Source organism: Cynocephalus volans, chromosome X (assembly GCF_027409185.1).
Source record: "Cynocephalus volans isolate mCynVol1 chromosome X, mCynVol1.pri, whole genome shotgun sequence".
NCBI classification, from domain to species: Eukaryota; Metazoa; Chordata; class Mammalia; order Dermoptera; family Cynocephalidae; genus Cynocephalus; species Cynocephalus volans.
Genome location: NC_084478.1, coordinates 166,257,764 through 166,275,579, shown reverse-complemented (window position 1 = coordinate 166,275,579; position 17,816 = coordinate 166,257,764). Strand labels below are relative to the sequence as shown.

Genomic DNA, 17,816 nt, shown 5'->3' with positions numbered 1-17,816 from the left:
ACAGTAATTTTTATTTTAACAGTTTTTGTGAACGATTTATAAAATATTTTGTGTAGCTTATAGTACATATTTTGTTCTCCAACAGAAGAATCCCATTCTGATTTTCCATATGGATCATTTCCCCATATTGCTAGACCTAAACACTGGCAAACTGGTCATACAGGTGAGTCATGTTTTCAGACTACATATATTAAATGGTGTTTTTTCTTCTAATTCATGACTTACTTTTTTCCTCTCTTAAATCAGCTTTTCTTGTCAAGTTGAAGAAGTTCAAACCACAATTTAACTGAGTACCCCAGATGACAGCAACTGATTTGAAGACAGAAGAGGATCAGAATAGAACTTTGTGTTGCAAACCACTACTTTCATAGATTGGTATTTTTAACTATTACTATGATTTTTAAAGCTTTTACATACAATTTTGAAAAAGGAACAAAAACTAAAGAAAGATATGTAACATTTCAGAACTGCCTAAATGTCTCATTTGGACACTTGTCTTGCAGTTTGACATTTTGCAGTGAATGATTCCAAATTGCTTTCCTTGAGCCATCTCTTTCTTCACTTCCAGTAAACCACTCCATAGACTTGTCTTCATGAAATTGGTTTCCTTTCTTCATTTGATTGATGGTCATTGGCTACTGAAATAAAGCATGCAATTTAAGATAAATTTTATGTATCTGTATAATTTAAATACGTATTTCAATGGTAGTATGTACCTTTAAAAATATTAAAGAAATCTGGGTTATAATAAATAATAGGTGGGAAATGATAAGAATGATAAATCACCTCAAAAATTGTAAAAAAAAGATGTAACAATTCTTGAATCTCTGTTATTCCTCTTAGAATCTTTTTATCCAGCTTGAAATAAATTCAGAATTGTTCTATGTTATGATATAAATCAAATGTTTGGGGAAACATGAATTAATAAGGAATAGGCTTATTATTATTCATAGGGACCAGTTATTTAGCATTTGCCATGTACCATACATTATGTATGATTTTACTTAAAATGTGCAACTCATATTTAAGGTCGTCCATATTTTACAGATAAACAGAAGCTTAGAATGGTTAGTTTGTTTAAATATAGGTATTTTATAGGTTTTAAAATACAGGTTGAATATCCCTTTTCCACAATGCTTGGGATCAGAAGTGTTTCAGACTTCAATTTTTTTTTTTCATTTTGGAATATTTGCAGAATACATACCAGTTGAGAATCCCTTATCCAAAATCTGAAGTGCTCTGATGAGCATTTCCTTTGAGCATCATGTTGACACTCAAAAGTTTCAGATATTGGAGCACTTCAGAATTCCAGTTTTCGGATTAGGGATGCCCAACCTGTAGTAATGCCTGAGAGGACATGTGCTGCTATTCCTGAATTTATCACTTAGGCTAGAACTATTTAAAATTATATATAGCCTTAACACCAAGGTCATGGGTTTGGATTCCCATACTGGCCAGCCGCCCAAAAAAAAAAAAAAAAATATATATATATATATATATATATATATATATATATATATAAAATATATATATATATATAATATATATATATAATATATAATATACAGTATATATATATAATAATATATATACAATATATATATATACAAAATATTTATATATATATTGTATATATGTGTGTGTGTGTAAATTTTTTAAATAATATTTTACAGACTATGGAAAATTTTAACCTAAAATCTATGCCTTTATAGAGCTTATAGTCTATGGTAGAGCTAGACATTAAGTAATAAAGAAATATAAGATTAAAATTGTTTTAAATGCTCCAAAGAAGTACAGGATACTATGAGTAACCAAAATAGGGGTTTTGCTGTAGCAAGTGACAATTGAGCAGAGACCCAAATGGTAAGTAGGAATTAACTACAGCACAGAAAATGAGAACAAAAAAGGCCAATGATGTTGCAGTTAAGAAAAAAGACTGGAAAGATGGATGGGGGTCCGGCCATGCAAGATCTTATAGGCCTGTAAAGGAAAGATTGTCTATCCTAAGAAAAATGGGCTACCATTGAATTAATTAAGAGATAATAAGCTTACATTTTTGTTTTGAAAAAAATCACTCTAGCTGCATTTGGAGGACTAATTGAATCAGGAGCAGAGTATTTTTCTGGTGTTAAATTTCTGTATAACTACCTGAACACCTATACAATAATTATGCCTTTAAAGTTTTCATAACATCTCCAGATATATAGAAACTGTGAAGTACATTTTTAAATTCCATCATGGACTACTCCCGTTATTTCTGGCCTTCTATTTAACTACTAGCAAAATTCTGTCATTCTTTTATTGTTTTGAATGCCTGTTATGAGTCAGATCCTAATTGTCTTCTTGGAGAGAGAATGGCTTAAGAGCAAAGAAAAGTTCTGTCCTTTCCTACTATTTCATGTAGAATACTTAGTTTCTGTTCAGCACAATGTTCATTTCAACAAGACCTCTCTAACCGTGTTCATTCTAATTTTAAGTTAAGGTGAAGACCAAACTATTTAAGAATTTATTTCTATACTTAATGAAGGCCCGCTTTAAGCCCTTTCTCTGGCCCTCCTCTGAAGACTGCGTATGTTTATTATCTGGCTCACAGGACAGATGCCTTCTAATGTAACCCTTCTATGTCCATGTCTGGCTCTCACTTATCATACTGTAAACTTCTAGAGATTTGGGACTGTCTCAAAATTGTCTTTCCAATGCTTTCCAGAGGCCCTGCCTTTTCCATCCAGTAAATGACCAGTAACATTTGCTGATTGCTTTAAGCCCACACTAGACTATGAGTTATTTCATCTGTTGACTTGGTTGGTCTAGGGAGAGAGTTAGATGTCTGTGTATATTGTGGATTGTGGAAGGCTTTGCTTTTTGTTTGTTTGTTTTCGGTGGCTGGGTGGTACAGGGATCCGAACTCTTGACCTTGGTGATACAATACCACACTCAAACCAACTGAGCTAACTGGCCAGCCCTGATTTTGAACTTTATATTTCAGAGGCAGTGGGAACTTTTGAAAGATTCATGGTCATTTAAAAGAAGATATTTTAAGTAAGTTGATCTGTTAGTGGTGTCTGAGTATTTAAAGGGAGGAAAAAAACTGTTAAATCAGATTTCATAGTAATGCAAGGGTACTTCAAAATGTTTGTAGAAAAATAGAATTAAAAGATAATATGAATCTTGCCGTGAACTTTTCTAAGTACTTTTATACATAACTATGGGATTAGTAGTGGGAAAAGGGCAGATAGAAAAAATATTGTAGGACCGGCCCATGGCTCACTTGGGAGTGTGTGGTGCTGATAACACGAAGGCCACGGATTCGGATCCCTATATAGGGATGGCTGGTTGGCTCACTTGGGAGAGCGTGGTGTTGACAACACCAAGTCAAGGGTTAAGAGAGAGAAAGAGAGCGAAAGAGAGAGAGAGAGAGAGAGAGAGAGAGAGAGAGAGAGAAAGAGAGAGAGAGAGAGAGAAGAAGAAGGAGGAGGAGGAGGAGGAGGGGGAGGGGAGGAGGAGGAGGAAGAAGAAGAAGAAGAAGAAGGAAGAAGAAAAAAAGAAGAAGAAGATGAAGAAGAAGAAGAGGAGGAGGAGGAGGAGGGAGGAAGAAGAAGAGGAGGAGGAGGAGGAGGAGGAGAAGAAGAACCAGATAAGCTGTTGACTTGTTTGATATAGAGGGAAAGAATAAATGTACTTTCAGACGTCTGCTACTCAGAAGCCCTTTCCCTTACTTCTCTGGGCATAACAGGACTCAGTCAATGCCCAGCTCGTTTATTACTGCCTCTGCAAAGCTTCACCAAATCACACACCCCACAGAATTAATTCTGCAATTTTTTTGTGCTTCTAATTGTTGATCATATAATTAGCATAGCCCTTATCACATTATTAATTTATATTTCCTGATTATGCCTTAAGTATAAAGATCCTAACCATGGATAACTAGGACGGTGGTAATGACAAAAATAAATGAGAAAGTCCAAAGCAGGATCTATTTTTGAGGAAAAAGTATTTGCTTTTAGATTATCTAATAGTTGGAATATTCCGTGATTACCTTCATGACCCAGGCTAAGGCTTGGTATATTTTTTTCCCTTGACTTCACTCGAAAATGTCAGGTGTGCCAGGATAATACATAATACATACCCATGTTTCACCTGGCCCAGCCTAGGTGTCATAAGGCGTAAGACAGCATAAGGTAAAGAGAAACAAAAGTTGTTAATTTAAAAATGTGCTGTTTATTCGGATAGAACTGGGTTCCCATCCTGTTTTTGTTATTGCTATTGTTTTACCTGGTAACAGTGTGACTTTTCTGAGTTTGTTTTGTTCATCAGTAAAACGAGCATCATAATGTCACTTCAAGATTTCTTTGGGGGTTGAGTGTTAAGTGAGATTACCTTTATAAACGCCTGGCTCATGACTGGTGATTGTGATGTATGTAAATTTGTAAAGAATGCTTCAGCTATTCCTCACCCCCAAAGTGAGACGTTTTGACAGTGTTTTCATCCCCCCTTGTCAAATTGAAAAAACATTTTATTCTTAATGTCATAAACATGTTTATGTAAAACTTGTGTTTTGAACATGTTGTTTTTAAGAAAAAAAATTTAAAGGTAGAAAAACATGTTTTTACCTGAAAATCAAGAAGTTGCTTGTGTGGGCCGAGCCTGTGGCGCACTCAGGAGAGTGCAGCGCTGGGAGCGCAGCGACGCTCCCGCCGCAGGTTCGGATCCTATATAGGAATGGCCGGTGCGCTCATTGGCTGAGTGCCAGTCACGGAAAAGACAAAAAAAAAAAAAAAAAAAAAAAAAAAAAAAGAAGTTGCTTGTGTTTGAAACAAAAGTGGAAGTACTGATAGCCATCTATACTAAATTTTAGTATAAAAGCCTGGAGCAGAGCATCAGCTCTTGTGTTTCTCTTGGAGAATGCTGAATTGAGTTTTCTGCAACCACAACTCATCAGGTAATTCCAACCTTATGTGGACTGAAGGAAGAAAAATTTGCTAGCAGAGGTCACTACTGGGAATCTGACGCTGCTTAGGCAGTGAGAGACTGAGCCCACTCTCGATAACATCATGTGTCCCTATTACCCTCCACTTTTCCCTCTCCCTGACCCCCATTAGTTCACTCTCTGTTAAGCCTATTGGAGGAAAATGAATATACATTTTTACTGATCAAATGTGCGTGTGATCAGTACTTTTTCTTTGTGTTGCCTATACTTGTATTCTGAAACAAAAGCTTTTACAGTTAACCTTCAGTTAATACTGAGAATAAGACAGTGATGGGTAAATACTTGTTGCTTCCTGTATAGGACCTATGAATCCTAAATGAAGGCTTTTATCCAGGGACAGGATGAAATCACAGTTCCTTCTAAAATCAATACCTGACTTTTCATCCATAGTCAAAACCTGCTTTGTTCCCAAAGCACACTGTCTGGCAGAGTCTCTTACTCCCTGGGTGGGCTCCAATTTCCTGTTGTGATGTCAAGGCCTAGATTATAGTGTTACCACTGTAAATATCTATCTACAGGAGCTAATGTGAATAAAATGTAACTGTTTCTGTTCTGCTTTCTGTACATATCTGTTCAGATTGTCTTTGGAATTCTCTCTCAACTCACTCAATACAACCTTTCATCAAGGACTTGGTTCTTAATTTCACCACTAGTTCTGTAGCAGTTTACTGTCACTGCCAAAGGCAGGATATCATTGAAGGCACAGTAGAGCATAATAGTTAGGAATTCTGGTTCTAGTCAAGTGTCAGACGTGGATTCAAATGCCATTCCACCACCTTGGGCAAATTACTTAACCTCTGGAAGTCTCAGTTTCCTTATCTGCCAAATGGAGATAATACTATTTACCTTATGGTTAGCTGTGAATATTAAATGATATTATGAATGTAAAATGCTTACTCTATTGCCTGTGGCATTTTATACATCCAGTAAATCTTACCTATTATGAGTATCAAAGAGTGTAAAGGCAAAAGGAGCTGGGAGAAAGGGTAGGGATGCTAAAATGCAATTCTTTTAATTTAGCTTATGGTGGACTTTAGTTACCTTCAAATATGAGTGAAAAAATAAAAATTATGCTTGGAATTGTTGAAAAGGAAGAGACTATGCTTGTTAGTCAATTTTTTTGAGTGATTGCTATTGCCAGGGAAGGGAACAATGACTAGGCATGACACCTACCTTCAAAAGTCTTAGAGTCTAGTTTCCCCCTTTAATAAAGCTTCGATAGCCGCTGTTAATCTCATAGGGACGTGGTAAAAATAAATAGGTGAAATTCTGAAATACTGTGGGTCTGCTAATTTCTCATGACAGAGTTAAAAAGAATCATGAGAAATCTGTCAGTCCTATCTTCATTTGGTTAGAAATCTGGAAGAAAGGCTTTATAAGAAATTAAAAGGATCACTGATAGTAAAATATTATTCTAGTACTGTTTTGAATCTAGAAATGTCACAGAACTACTATATCTATTTAAAACTAATTTGAATGAAACTTAGGGTGTGGTTGTACTTCCAGTTCATATGATTATTTTCTAATTAATATGGTATTATTTACAGCAACTTAAACCCCAAGAAAAATGAAATATGAAAATAAATTATGGTTCTTATAACAGGTCAGCTTTAAAAATTAGGTTTTCAAAGACTAAATAATGACATGAGATAATGTTTTATGATAAAAAGCAGGCTTTGATATAGTATTGTTCTAATTTTGTTAGAAATAAAGTATATAAAAGGAAACAAAAAGTTAGATGATGAGATTAGAAGTAAATTTATTTTCTTCTTGAAATTCCTTTTGGTTTTTTGTTTGGTTTTTTTTTTTGGCGGCTGGCCAGTACAGGGAGCCTCACCTGTGACCTTGATGTTACCAGACCTACGCTTTCCCAAGTGAGCTAACTGGCCTGTCCTTGAAACCCCTTTTTAATAAAATAAACATTTCAAAGAAACGATTCACTCTCTTAAAATACTTAATACTTAAAATGCTTGAGGCTTATGTTGCATTAGGTTTCAATTTAATGTATCACATTAATAATCCTTTTTATATAGGTATGCTACCAAAAAAAGATAAGGACACAAGACAAAAAGTGGTAACTGAAAGGGGAAAACTTCCAATACTAACCTAACTTATATTGTTGTAGTACATAAATTATTACGTATCCATGCCTGTAAGGACTAACTTGAGCTCAATAACTAACATGCATAAATCTAATTCTGGTGTATCACTGAATCATACCTTGAGAATAGCTACAAGCTTGAGAAGGATCAACTATTATGTCCATTGAGATTGAGTTGTGTAACTCCTGAGAATGTTTTTCCCTCACCTCTACTGTATCACTGGATGATGATGATGTAGACAATCCCAGTCTAACATATCTTTTTCTTCCTGTTTTACCACAGAGTGAACAATCAACTGGTTTGGCACTAGGTCCCCGGGGCAATTGAACTTCATCTCTGTTGTACCTTCTGACAGCTCCACTGTGAAGCACAGAGCGTTCTCGTTGCCATATATAATGGGTTGGTGCAATGGCCATAACCTATAGTGCAAAGCTTACTTTTAGAATTTTAATAAGATTTTAGTAAAATTAAGTACAAAAATTATAACAAAAAAGAACAGCTGTCTCTAAAAGTAAGATAAAAATCTAAGTTACTGATTTTTAAAAAAATCTCCAGATAAGGCAGTATTAGTAAGCAGTAGTCCCCCCTTATCTGAGGTTTCACTTTCCACGGTTTCAGTTACCCGGGGTCAACTGCAGTCTGCAAATATTACATACAATAAAATATTTTGAGAGTGGGTCCACATTCACATAACTTTTATTGCAGTATACTGTTATAATTGTTCTATTTTATTATTAGTTATTGTTGTTAATCTCCTATAGTGCCTAATTTATACATTAAACTCTCTTGGTGTCCATGTGGGATTGGTTCCAGGCGCTCTCTCATATACCAAAATCCATGGATGCTCAAGCCCCTGATACAAAATGGCACAGTATTTTCATATAACCTAAGCACATCCTCCCATATACTTTAAATCATTTCTAGCTTATAATATCTAATACAACGTAAATACAATGTAAATAGTTATTATACTGAATTGTTCAGAGAATAATGACAAGAAAAAAAGAGTACATGTTTAGTACAGACACAATTTCTTTTCTGAATATTTTCAATTTGCAGTTGGTTAAATCCCTCTGATATGGAGGGCTGACAGTATTTAAATTATTCCAAACAGGAAAAAGGACTGAAGCAAACTTCCAGACTGTATTTCCTTTTAATTCTGAATATTCTAAGTGTGGGAAAGATAATACAGTTAGCCCAGAACAATACTTTGGAATGCGTTGGGTTAAAAAATTTAATTGAGGTTCCCAACTACGTATGTATGTTAGGCTAATCTTAAAGTGTTTGCAATTATGGCCAGGGATATGGTGAATAAGAACACATGTAAATTACTTCATCTCTCTGTTGTTCAGTTTCCTCATATGTAATATGGAGATAATGAGTGTCTATTTTAGAGGATTGTTGTGAGGATTAGATGAGGTATTATTTATAAAACACTTAGAGTCCTCACTATCTGTCAGGCATTGTTCTGTAAAATCTGTTAAATAAATCATGGGCTTTAAGTCAGGATAGACTTAAGTTTCTCATTCTGGCTCTGCCACTTGCTAGCTGAATAACACTGGGTAAGTTATTTTATCTTTCTGAGGCTAAATTTGTTCATCTGTAAAATGGAGATACTATCTACCTTACAGGATTGTTCTAAGGATTAGATGATATGTGTAAAATCCTTATCACTTAGTAAGCATCTGGCAAATGACAGCCATTTAAGAAGTAAAGCTAGAAAAAAAATGTGCCTATGTGCTGACCTCATGGAATCTAAAACTTCAAAGCTTTCTAAGCAAAAACTCTAGTTGCAGTTATCAGCAACACAAAGTAAATAAGAATTGTATTATGTGAGAGCTAAACAGTGACTTTCAATTGCTTAGACTAGTGATTTGCAAACTGTTTTGAGAGCCCTATGGTTTCAAGGAGGTGTTATTAGGGGCCCCAGGAGGGGGAAAGGGAAGATGGAGCAGGCAGAGCAGCTCAGTTTGGGGGATTGTGGCTACAATTTTGTTTGGAAAGAAAGCTTTTGCTGTTAAAAGTAAAAACCTTTTGAAAAAACTCCTGTTTTAGACTCGTTCTCCCAGAAAATGGGGTTACTGTGGTCTACCTCAAGATAATGACATAATCTTTTGTTATTTTTTTATAGAACTGATTTTAAAATCCTTCAAAAAAGTTTTCAACTAAAGACATGTAATAAAGTTTCATATATAAAAAAGTAGAAGAAAATAAAGATAACTCTAACTGTAAACATTTCTATAACAATATGCAACTAGTTTCAAAGCTTCCTAAGATGAGGAAGTAGAATTCGAATTTCTTATTCCTTCCATATTTATCTACTGTTTTTTCCTCAACACTTCTATATCTTTATTTCCTGTGTCTGGAAATGTCCTCTCCCTTTGTCTTAGTATTGCTCTTCCCGCAACACCCAGCATAAATCCCAACTTTCTAAGAACTCCAGCTTTCAGATATCTTTTGGGGGGGGCAGCCGGCGGATGTGGGGATAATATATCATTTTTAGTGATTGAGGAAGATAATTAAGAATTAGAGAGGCCATTGACATTATGAACCTACAACAACATGATTTTTGTAGGAATCCTATAGCAGAGTCTAGCAAGAAGAGCGGAGGGAAATAGGAAGCAAAAGGCACAAAATGGAAAGTTCGACAAACTTATTTTTGCAATAAGCTAGGTATTATAGTCTGTCCATATGCTAACTCAGCTAGAAAAATACACACCCAAACTTGTTTATTTTTTAATACGTTTGTATATATTTTATACACTCATATACAATAATCTTTCTCCCCTCTATCATATAATTAGAGTATTACTGTGATAAAAGCAGTGAATTAAAAATAAAATTGTACCAGGGCTGAGAGCCAAATTTTGGTCTTAATACTATCAGTTTTATGACCCTGGGCAAATCATACAACTTTCTGGGTCAGGATGTCTTTTCTACATGAGAAAACAGGTCACTTTCAGTCCTCAAATGCTATGATTCATGAATGTGACTGCTCTAAAGCACTGGTAGCAGCTTACGTACTAGAAATGTTATCCTCCTTTTTACTTTATCTTAGTCTTCAGTCATTATTAGTAATGGGGGGTGCCTTTGGTGAGTGTTCCTAAAATTTAATACTTGGCTCTCTGTTTTTCTCTATTTATACTGTACTTCTCTGTGATCTTGAGGTATAGCATAGGTGCTAAAAGCACTGACTCTGGAGTCAGGCTGCCTAGATTTGAATACCGGTGTGCTGCTTTACTAATTATGTGTCCTTGAAGAAGCACTTAACCTTTCTGTGCCTTAGTTTCCTTATCTGGGATTACCTAGCTAGCTCTCAGAACTGTTGTGAGATGATGACTTTACAGACTACCCTGATTTGATCACTACACATCATATACATGGACTGAAATATAACTCTGCCCCCATAAATATCTACAATCAATACGTTTCAACTAAAAAATAAATTAAACAAAAGAATTGTAAGAGTTCATACGTGTGCAGTACTTAGAAAAGTGCCTGGCAAGTCCCCAAACAATATATATATATATATTTTTTTTTTTTTAATTACAAAATTGTATTTACTTAGAAGCATTCAGAATGTCAACAAAACAGCTGCAACTTTTTTTTTCGCAATTGCAGAGTAGTATTCAGTTAACAGAACAACAATTATTTTGTATAAGCTGCATCAGAGACAACCGAAGATGAAAAAAACTACCATCCCCATTTATACCTAATTTGTGCTGTGCACTAACAGGAACCTGCTTTAAATTTCCATGCCAATTTACAACCCTCATCCTGTACCAGGCAAGGTTAGTGGCTATTGATAATACCACCAGGACAGGGCTATCTAAAGACACATTCAGTACTGTGTTAACTGTGCAAAAAAAAAGACACTGTACAGTTTAAAAACAAATCTTACACAGCCTTACATTTCAATTTTTTTCTTTAAAAGGAGTGAGTTGTGTGCAGGGGGGTTAATTGCTTTACAGACTAGAAAAAAACTGCTCTAGAACCAATTTATTCACCATCATCACCTTCCTCTTCCTCCTCATCCTCTTCCTCTTCAACCTTGTCTTCCTCCTCCTCTTCTTTTTCTTGCTTTGTGCAGCCTTGACAACTACCTTGTTTGCTGCATCAGGCTTTCCTTTGCTCGGTGTGCAGCAATATCCTTTTCATAGTTTTCCTTCAGCTTAGCAGCCCTCTTTTCATAAGGCTGCTTATCATCTGCAGCAGTGTTGTTCCACATCTCTCCCAGTTTCTTTGTAACATCGCCAATGGATAGGCAGGGATCTTCTTCTTTGACTTTTGGGCGATACTCAGAAAAGAACAAGAAAAAGGCCGAAGGAAGCCTCTTGGGTGCACTGGGATCCTTGAACTTTTTTGTTTCTCCTTTAGGAGGGATATAAGATTTCATTTCTCTTTCATAACAGACCTCTGTCCGCCTTTGCCATGTCTTCAAATTTTCCTTTCTCTTTAGCAGACATGGTCTTCCACCTCTCTGAGCACTTCTTAGAAAACCCTGAAAAGTTGACTGAAGCATCTGGGTGCTTCTTTTTGTGCTCCTCCTGACAAGTTTGCACAAAGAATGCATATGATGACATTTTGCCTCTCGGCTTCTTAGGATCTCCTTTGCCCATGTTTAGTTATTTTTCCTCAGTGAGGCACAGAGTCGCCCAGGGCCCATCTGGCTCTCACTTGCCCTGCGCTGTCTCTGTGGACCTCAATGTACTGCAATCCTCAAACAACATGGGCATTACTTTCGCCTTCAATCTCTTATCTTCTCTATTAAGCTTTAAACATCACTTATATATGGTAAGTCATCTACCATTAATGTCCATAATTCATTTAATTATCTAGTTCTCACCTAAAATTCATACGTCTAAGTACCATATTCCTTATCTTCCCGATAAACCAGCTTGCTTCTGTAACCTTACCTATTTCCATTACGGAATCCATTACTGTTCCGGCTATATAAATTTGAAACTTACAGATCCCTCTTCCATATGCCCTATATCCAAAGGGTCACCAATTAATAACTGGTAATTTTGTAACATTTCGAGCATCAATTTTATTTTCAGTACTGCTATTAACCCAGTTCACACCCTTGCTTCCTGAGCTAAGTCTAGCAGTTCCCAGTACAGTTCCTACATTGGCTCTCTTCTGCATACTGTCCTTGGGTTATTCTGTCCAAAAACACTGCTTATATTACATCACTGCTTTCTAAATTCCTAATCTGGAATCAAGTAGTAGCTAACAGAGGACTCACCTATGATGATTCTGTGGCACCTCGGCCAGAGTATGTAACAGGAATAGAGAAAAGCTTCCTCTTGATTAAATTACTATTCTCCATGATGCATGAAAGGGACTAGTATTGGAGTCTAACTCTCATTAAATATGCATCCTCCATTATCTGTGAACCAGTCTAGAAACAAAGCCATCACCAACATACATACATTCCACCTTAAAGGCGCTGATGTTCAAGAAGGTAACCTTATCTTACATGATAAGAGCAGAGTAAGAAGGGGAAAAGACTTTACTCTTTTCTGGAGAAGCCCTACATGTATTTTTCAATTTAACCATACTCCATCTCATTCTCAAAAAGCATTTGAGACAGCTGACAAAAAGAGGGGAAAAAAAAATTAATTAAACTGCGACCCAAAAGGAAAAATTGGGTAAAGGGGGAAAGCAGACACGCCAGTAATAAAACATAATAGAGCTGATGTGGTTATGGATAATACCTGGCTCTTAGCTTCTTTGCAGCCAAGGTTAAAAAAAGAAGAAACAAATTACAAAACTCGTTATCATCTCAAAGGAGAGCACATGTCCTTTCTATTAAGGACTGACCTTAATTAAAGCTGGCTCTGCCACTTATTAACTTTATGGCCATGGACAAATCATAACCTTTCTAGGCCAGGTTTCTCTTCTGTGAAATGGAAAGAATACTTAATTTAATTCCTGAGAATTAAATTATTTAATTTAATTTAATAAGAATTAAATACCATTTAATTCCTGAGAAAAGATATAAATGCATTTTCTAAACTAACCAATATGAGAGGTTTATATGGAGGCTAGATGTCACAAAGAAAACAGAACACTGGGAAGTCACTAGATGTCAAGTCAAGTTCTGGCTTTGCCACTTATTTGTATGATCTTGAGTAAATCCCAACCTGCTTGGCACTCGGCTTCAACAGCTGTAAAATGAGAATGCCACCACTCTCACAGGTATTTTTTGAGGATAATTTATACGAAAATATTTACAATTTGTAAAGCATTATGCAAATGTAAAGTATTATTAATGGGAACCAGTTTGTAGCTACCATCCAAACTGGGGTTTATTTTTGCATATGAGACTAAAACCATATTTTGTTTAGCAGTATGCCAGTACCAGGCTTTCAATAACAAAAGCATATACTGCTTAACTAAATTTCTAACAGCATATCTTGCTACTTTAGCAAAAGACAGGGCAGGGATGATGCATTTTTTTATAATAAACCCCCACAGCACTGATCTTGGAATGTTACTCATCGATTAGCTGTTAAATGAATACGTAAGAGAACAAGTTAAAATCTACTATGTAGTTGCCTTTTGTATACACCAACACAACTCAAATGTACCTGGTTGGAATAGCCGTAACCCTGCAGCTTATCTACATGCACTGGAGAAAGGGGCAGTGTAAAGTGAGCTCAGTGAAATATTTTTTTTTTTTTCTTTTTGGGGCAACTGGCTGGTACAGGGATCCAAACCCTTGACCTTGGTGTTATAACACTGCACTCTAACCAGCTGAGCTAAACAGCCAGCCCTCAGTCAAGTATTTTATAGTTTGTTTTTCTACTTCATACATATGGTATGAAAAAGAATTGGAAGCCTTAAGTTCCATTCATTCTATCAGTCAGCAAATATTTATTGAGTATCTATTATGTGCCAGGCACTGTTCTAAGCACTGGAGATACAATAAGAACAAAATTAAGACCCTGCCATCTTGGACTTTATATTTTAGTAGGGGAAATAGATGTTAGCAATATAAATATGTAAAAAAGAATATGTTATATAGTGGTTGAGTGCTATGAAAAAAATTGGAACTAAGAAAAGGAATACAGAGTAATAGTGAGAGGTAGTACTTTTTATTTTAACGGCTTTATTGAGCTAAAACTCCAATACTATACAATTCACCCATTTAAAATATACAATACAACGACTTTCAGTATATTCAGAGTTGTGCAACAATCACCACAAATTTACATTCCCATCACCTCATAAAGAAAGATGCTCCATTCCTCACTCCCCTTAGCTCCTAGCAACCAGTTCTCTACTTTGTCTCTTCGGATCTGTCTGTTCTGCACATTTCATATACATTGAATCATACAATATGTGGTCCCTTGTGACTGATTTTGTTCGCTTAGCATGTTTTTAAGGTACATCCATGTCGTAGCTTGTGTCGGTACTTCATCTTTTAATTGCTAAGTAATGTTTCATTGTATGGATATACAATATTTTGCTTTCATCAGTGGACTGGCATTTGGGTAGTTTAAACTTTTGGCTGTTTTGAATAACGCTGCTATGAACATTCAAATAAAAGTTTTTGTGTGGACATAGTTTTCATTTCTTTTGGCTATATAGCAAGGAGTGCAATTATGGTAACTCTGTTTAACCTTTTTAGGAACTGCAAGACGTTTATCCAGAGCAACTACACCATTTTACATTTCCAACAGAAGTGTATGAATCTCCACATCCTTGCCAACAATTGTTATTGTCTTTTTGTTCATGGCAATCATAGAGCCTGTGAAGTAGTATCTCCTTGTGGTTTTGACTTGTATTTCCCTGATGGCCAATGATGTTAAACATCTTTTCATGTGCCTGTTGGCCATTTGTACAGCTTCTCTGGAGAAATGTCTATTCGGAGATTTTGTCCATTTTTTAATCAGGTTGTCATTTTATTACTGAAATGTAAGAGCGCTTTATATATTCTAGATACAAATCCCGTATCAAACAGGTGATTTGCAAAAATTTTCTCCCATTTTGTGGGTTGTCTCTTCACTTGGTTTCCTTTTAAGTCAAAATATTTAATTTTGATGATGTCCTCTTTATATTTTATGTTGCTTGTACTTTTGGTATCATGTCTAAGAAACCTAATTCAAGGTCATGAAGACTTACTCCTTTGCTTTCTCCTAAAAGTTTTACAGTTTTTACTCTTACATTTAGGTAATCCATTTTGAGTTAACTTTTATATATAGTATAAAGTAGGGGGTCCAACTTATTGTCCTATATGTAGATGTCCAGTTGTCCCAGCTCCATTTGTTGAAAAATCTATTCTTTCCCCATTGAATTTTCTTGGCATCCTTGTCAAAATCCAACTGAACATAATTGTGAGAGTTATTACTGGACAATTCAATTCTGTTCCATTGAGGGAGATAATACTTTATATAGGATGGTAAAGAAAGGTCTCTCTGAGGTAACATTTAAGCAGAATCCTGAATGTAGTGAGGAAGTGAAGCATACTGATATCTGGGGTAAAGGTATCCCAGGTAATGGAAATGGTAAGTGCAAAGACCCTGAGTGTGCCTGGCATGTTTGAGGAACTGTAAGAAGGCCAGTATAGCTGGAGTGAAGTGAGCAAGGATAGGAGATGAGGTCAAAGACATAGGAGAGGAGAGTTGATAGACCATGTAGAGCCACAACAAGGACTTTGTCTTCTACTCTGAGAGAACGGGAAGCCACTGGAGGCTTTTCAGTAGAGAAGTCATGTTTTGACTTACTTTTTAAAAGATTTACTCTGGCTGCTGTGTGAAGAATAGACTACACAGGAGAAAGACGATAAGAGAGAATATTTGGAAGGATACGACAATAATCAAGATAAGAGATGACAAAGTAAGGTGTGAGGGCTGGAGGTGGTCAGAAATGGTAGGATGCTGGATAGTTTTTCAAGGTATGGATGTGAGAAAAAGAAGAGTCAAGGGTAACAGTTTTTTGGCGAGAGCAACTTAAAGGATGGAGTTGCTATTTATTAGTATGTGGAGGACTGCAGGGGGAGGAGGTTTGGAGGTCTGTGTGGGAGAATGAGTAGTTCAATTTTAGGCATGTTAAGTGTGAGGAGTGAATTACACAATAAAATATGAACAGGAAATTCGACATGCAGACCTTTAATTGGGAGAGATGTATTAGATGTCGGTGTTGAGGCCTTGAGAGTGAACAAGATCACCTATTAAGTTAATATAAATAGAGAAGAGAAGAGGTCCTACAACTGAGCTGTGGCGCACTCTAATGAGGTTGGTGAGGTAAAAAGGAACTCGCAAAAGTGACTGAAAATATTCTGGTGTCCTCAAAATCAAGTGAAAAGAGTATTTCAGAAAGAAATGAGGGACTGTGTCAATTGCTGTTGTTAAGTTGAGGACTAAGAACTAACTTTTGGGTTTGGCAATATAGACATACTTGGTGCCTTGAGAAGACTCTATGGAATGATGGGGAAAAGACTTTGTATAGTAGGTTCAAAGAGAATGGAAAGAAAGGAGGTAGAGACAGAGTACAGGACAACACTTTAAGGAGTTTCGTTAGGACGGAGGCAGCAGAGAAAAATGTAGTAATAGCTGGAAGTTTTTTTTGGTGGGTTTGTTTTTAATTGATGGAGATTTTAAAGCAATTTGGTATTCTAATGTCAGTGATCCAAAAAAATAGAAACTGTAAAATGCGGAAAAAGGGACAATTACTGGAGTGATGTCCCTGAGAAGGGAAGAAAAGATGAGATCTAGTGCACAATAGAGGGAATGGACTTGGACAGGAGCAAAGATAGTTCTTTCATGGTAACAAAGGGAGGGCAGAATATATGGGTGCACATGCAGGTAGCATAGTACATGTGGTGGAAGAATGTTTAACATTCTTTTTAAATTGCTTCTTTTTTCTCAGTAAAGAGAATGCATAATTGTTATCAATGGCGTGTGAGGACAGAGATGGGACATATTAGAAGTATACGAATTGTTTGACTTCATTAAATTTACCGTTTATAGCTAAAACAGATAATAGACAAGCAAATAATTACAATTTTTTTCAGTAGTATAGAAAGAAACAAACAAGGTACTGTGATATAGGATGAAGAGATTATTAATCATTTAAGGTGAACTTTCTGAAGAGGTAAAACTTAAGTTACATTAATCTTTAAAAATGTTAAGAAAATTTAAAAGAATAAAAAAGCATATGAATAATATATATAAAAAAATCTATATTCCTAAGGCCCAGATACTAATGTTGCTATTTTTGCAAGCCTGTTTTAAATTAAAACAAATAACAGTGTCTAATAGTCTTTTACTAAGTACTCATCAAATCAAAGTGTACTTAATGAATGAATTCTAACAAATGTTAAGGAACAACCTAGCTTGCCCCAGCAAGAGCTTTTTTTTTTTTTTTCCCATTTCTAGGAGATTAGGCAGTAAAAATTTATAAAATAGGACTTTGCACTTTCAAAATTTAGAGTGAAAAGGAACCTTAGTTTTATTGCTGACCTAAAGCACGAATCTCCTCTGTAACAACCAGCTGCTTGTTTTTAAAAAAAACATGAGTGGTAGGAATCTAAGCAAGAGTCTATCTCATTTTCAGATAACTGTTAGAATAATATTCTTCATACTGAGCTAGTATTTCTTCTTTTAGTTTTCCATCCACAGATCTTAGTTCTCTGCTTTATATGTAGTCAAAAAGACAAATAAAATGTATTTCCTGCCCCACTGTGGTCCTTTAAATATTTGAAAACAGATAGCCAG

The 17,816-nt window shown here is 35.7% G+C and overlaps 1 protein-coding gene and 2 pseudogenes across 1 annotated transcript in view; 1 reads left to right on the top strand and 2 right to left on the bottom strand.

The window, feature by feature from the left end:
* Positions 1-290, top strand: part of LOC134368513 (tRNA (adenine(58)-N(1))-methyltransferase, mitochondrial-like) — a 48,831-nt pseudogene extending 48,541 nt beyond the window's left edge.
* Positions 291-591: 301 nt separating this feature from the next.
* LOC134367195 (speedy protein A-like) overlaps positions 592-17,816 on the bottom strand; it is a 29,090-nt gene continuing 11,865 nt past the window's right edge. Inside the window, exons 5-6 of the mRNA XM_063083846.1 lie at positions 7,208-7,508; positions 592-638 (exon numbers count right to left, since the gene is read on the bottom strand). Of these exons, the coding sequence (XP_062939916.1) occupies positions 592-638; positions 7,208-7,508 (348 nt within the window). The remainder of the gene's footprint in view (positions 639-7,207; positions 7,509-17,816) is intronic.
* On the bottom strand, positions 11,089-11,708 carry LOC134367197 (high mobility group protein B1-like; annotated as a pseudogene).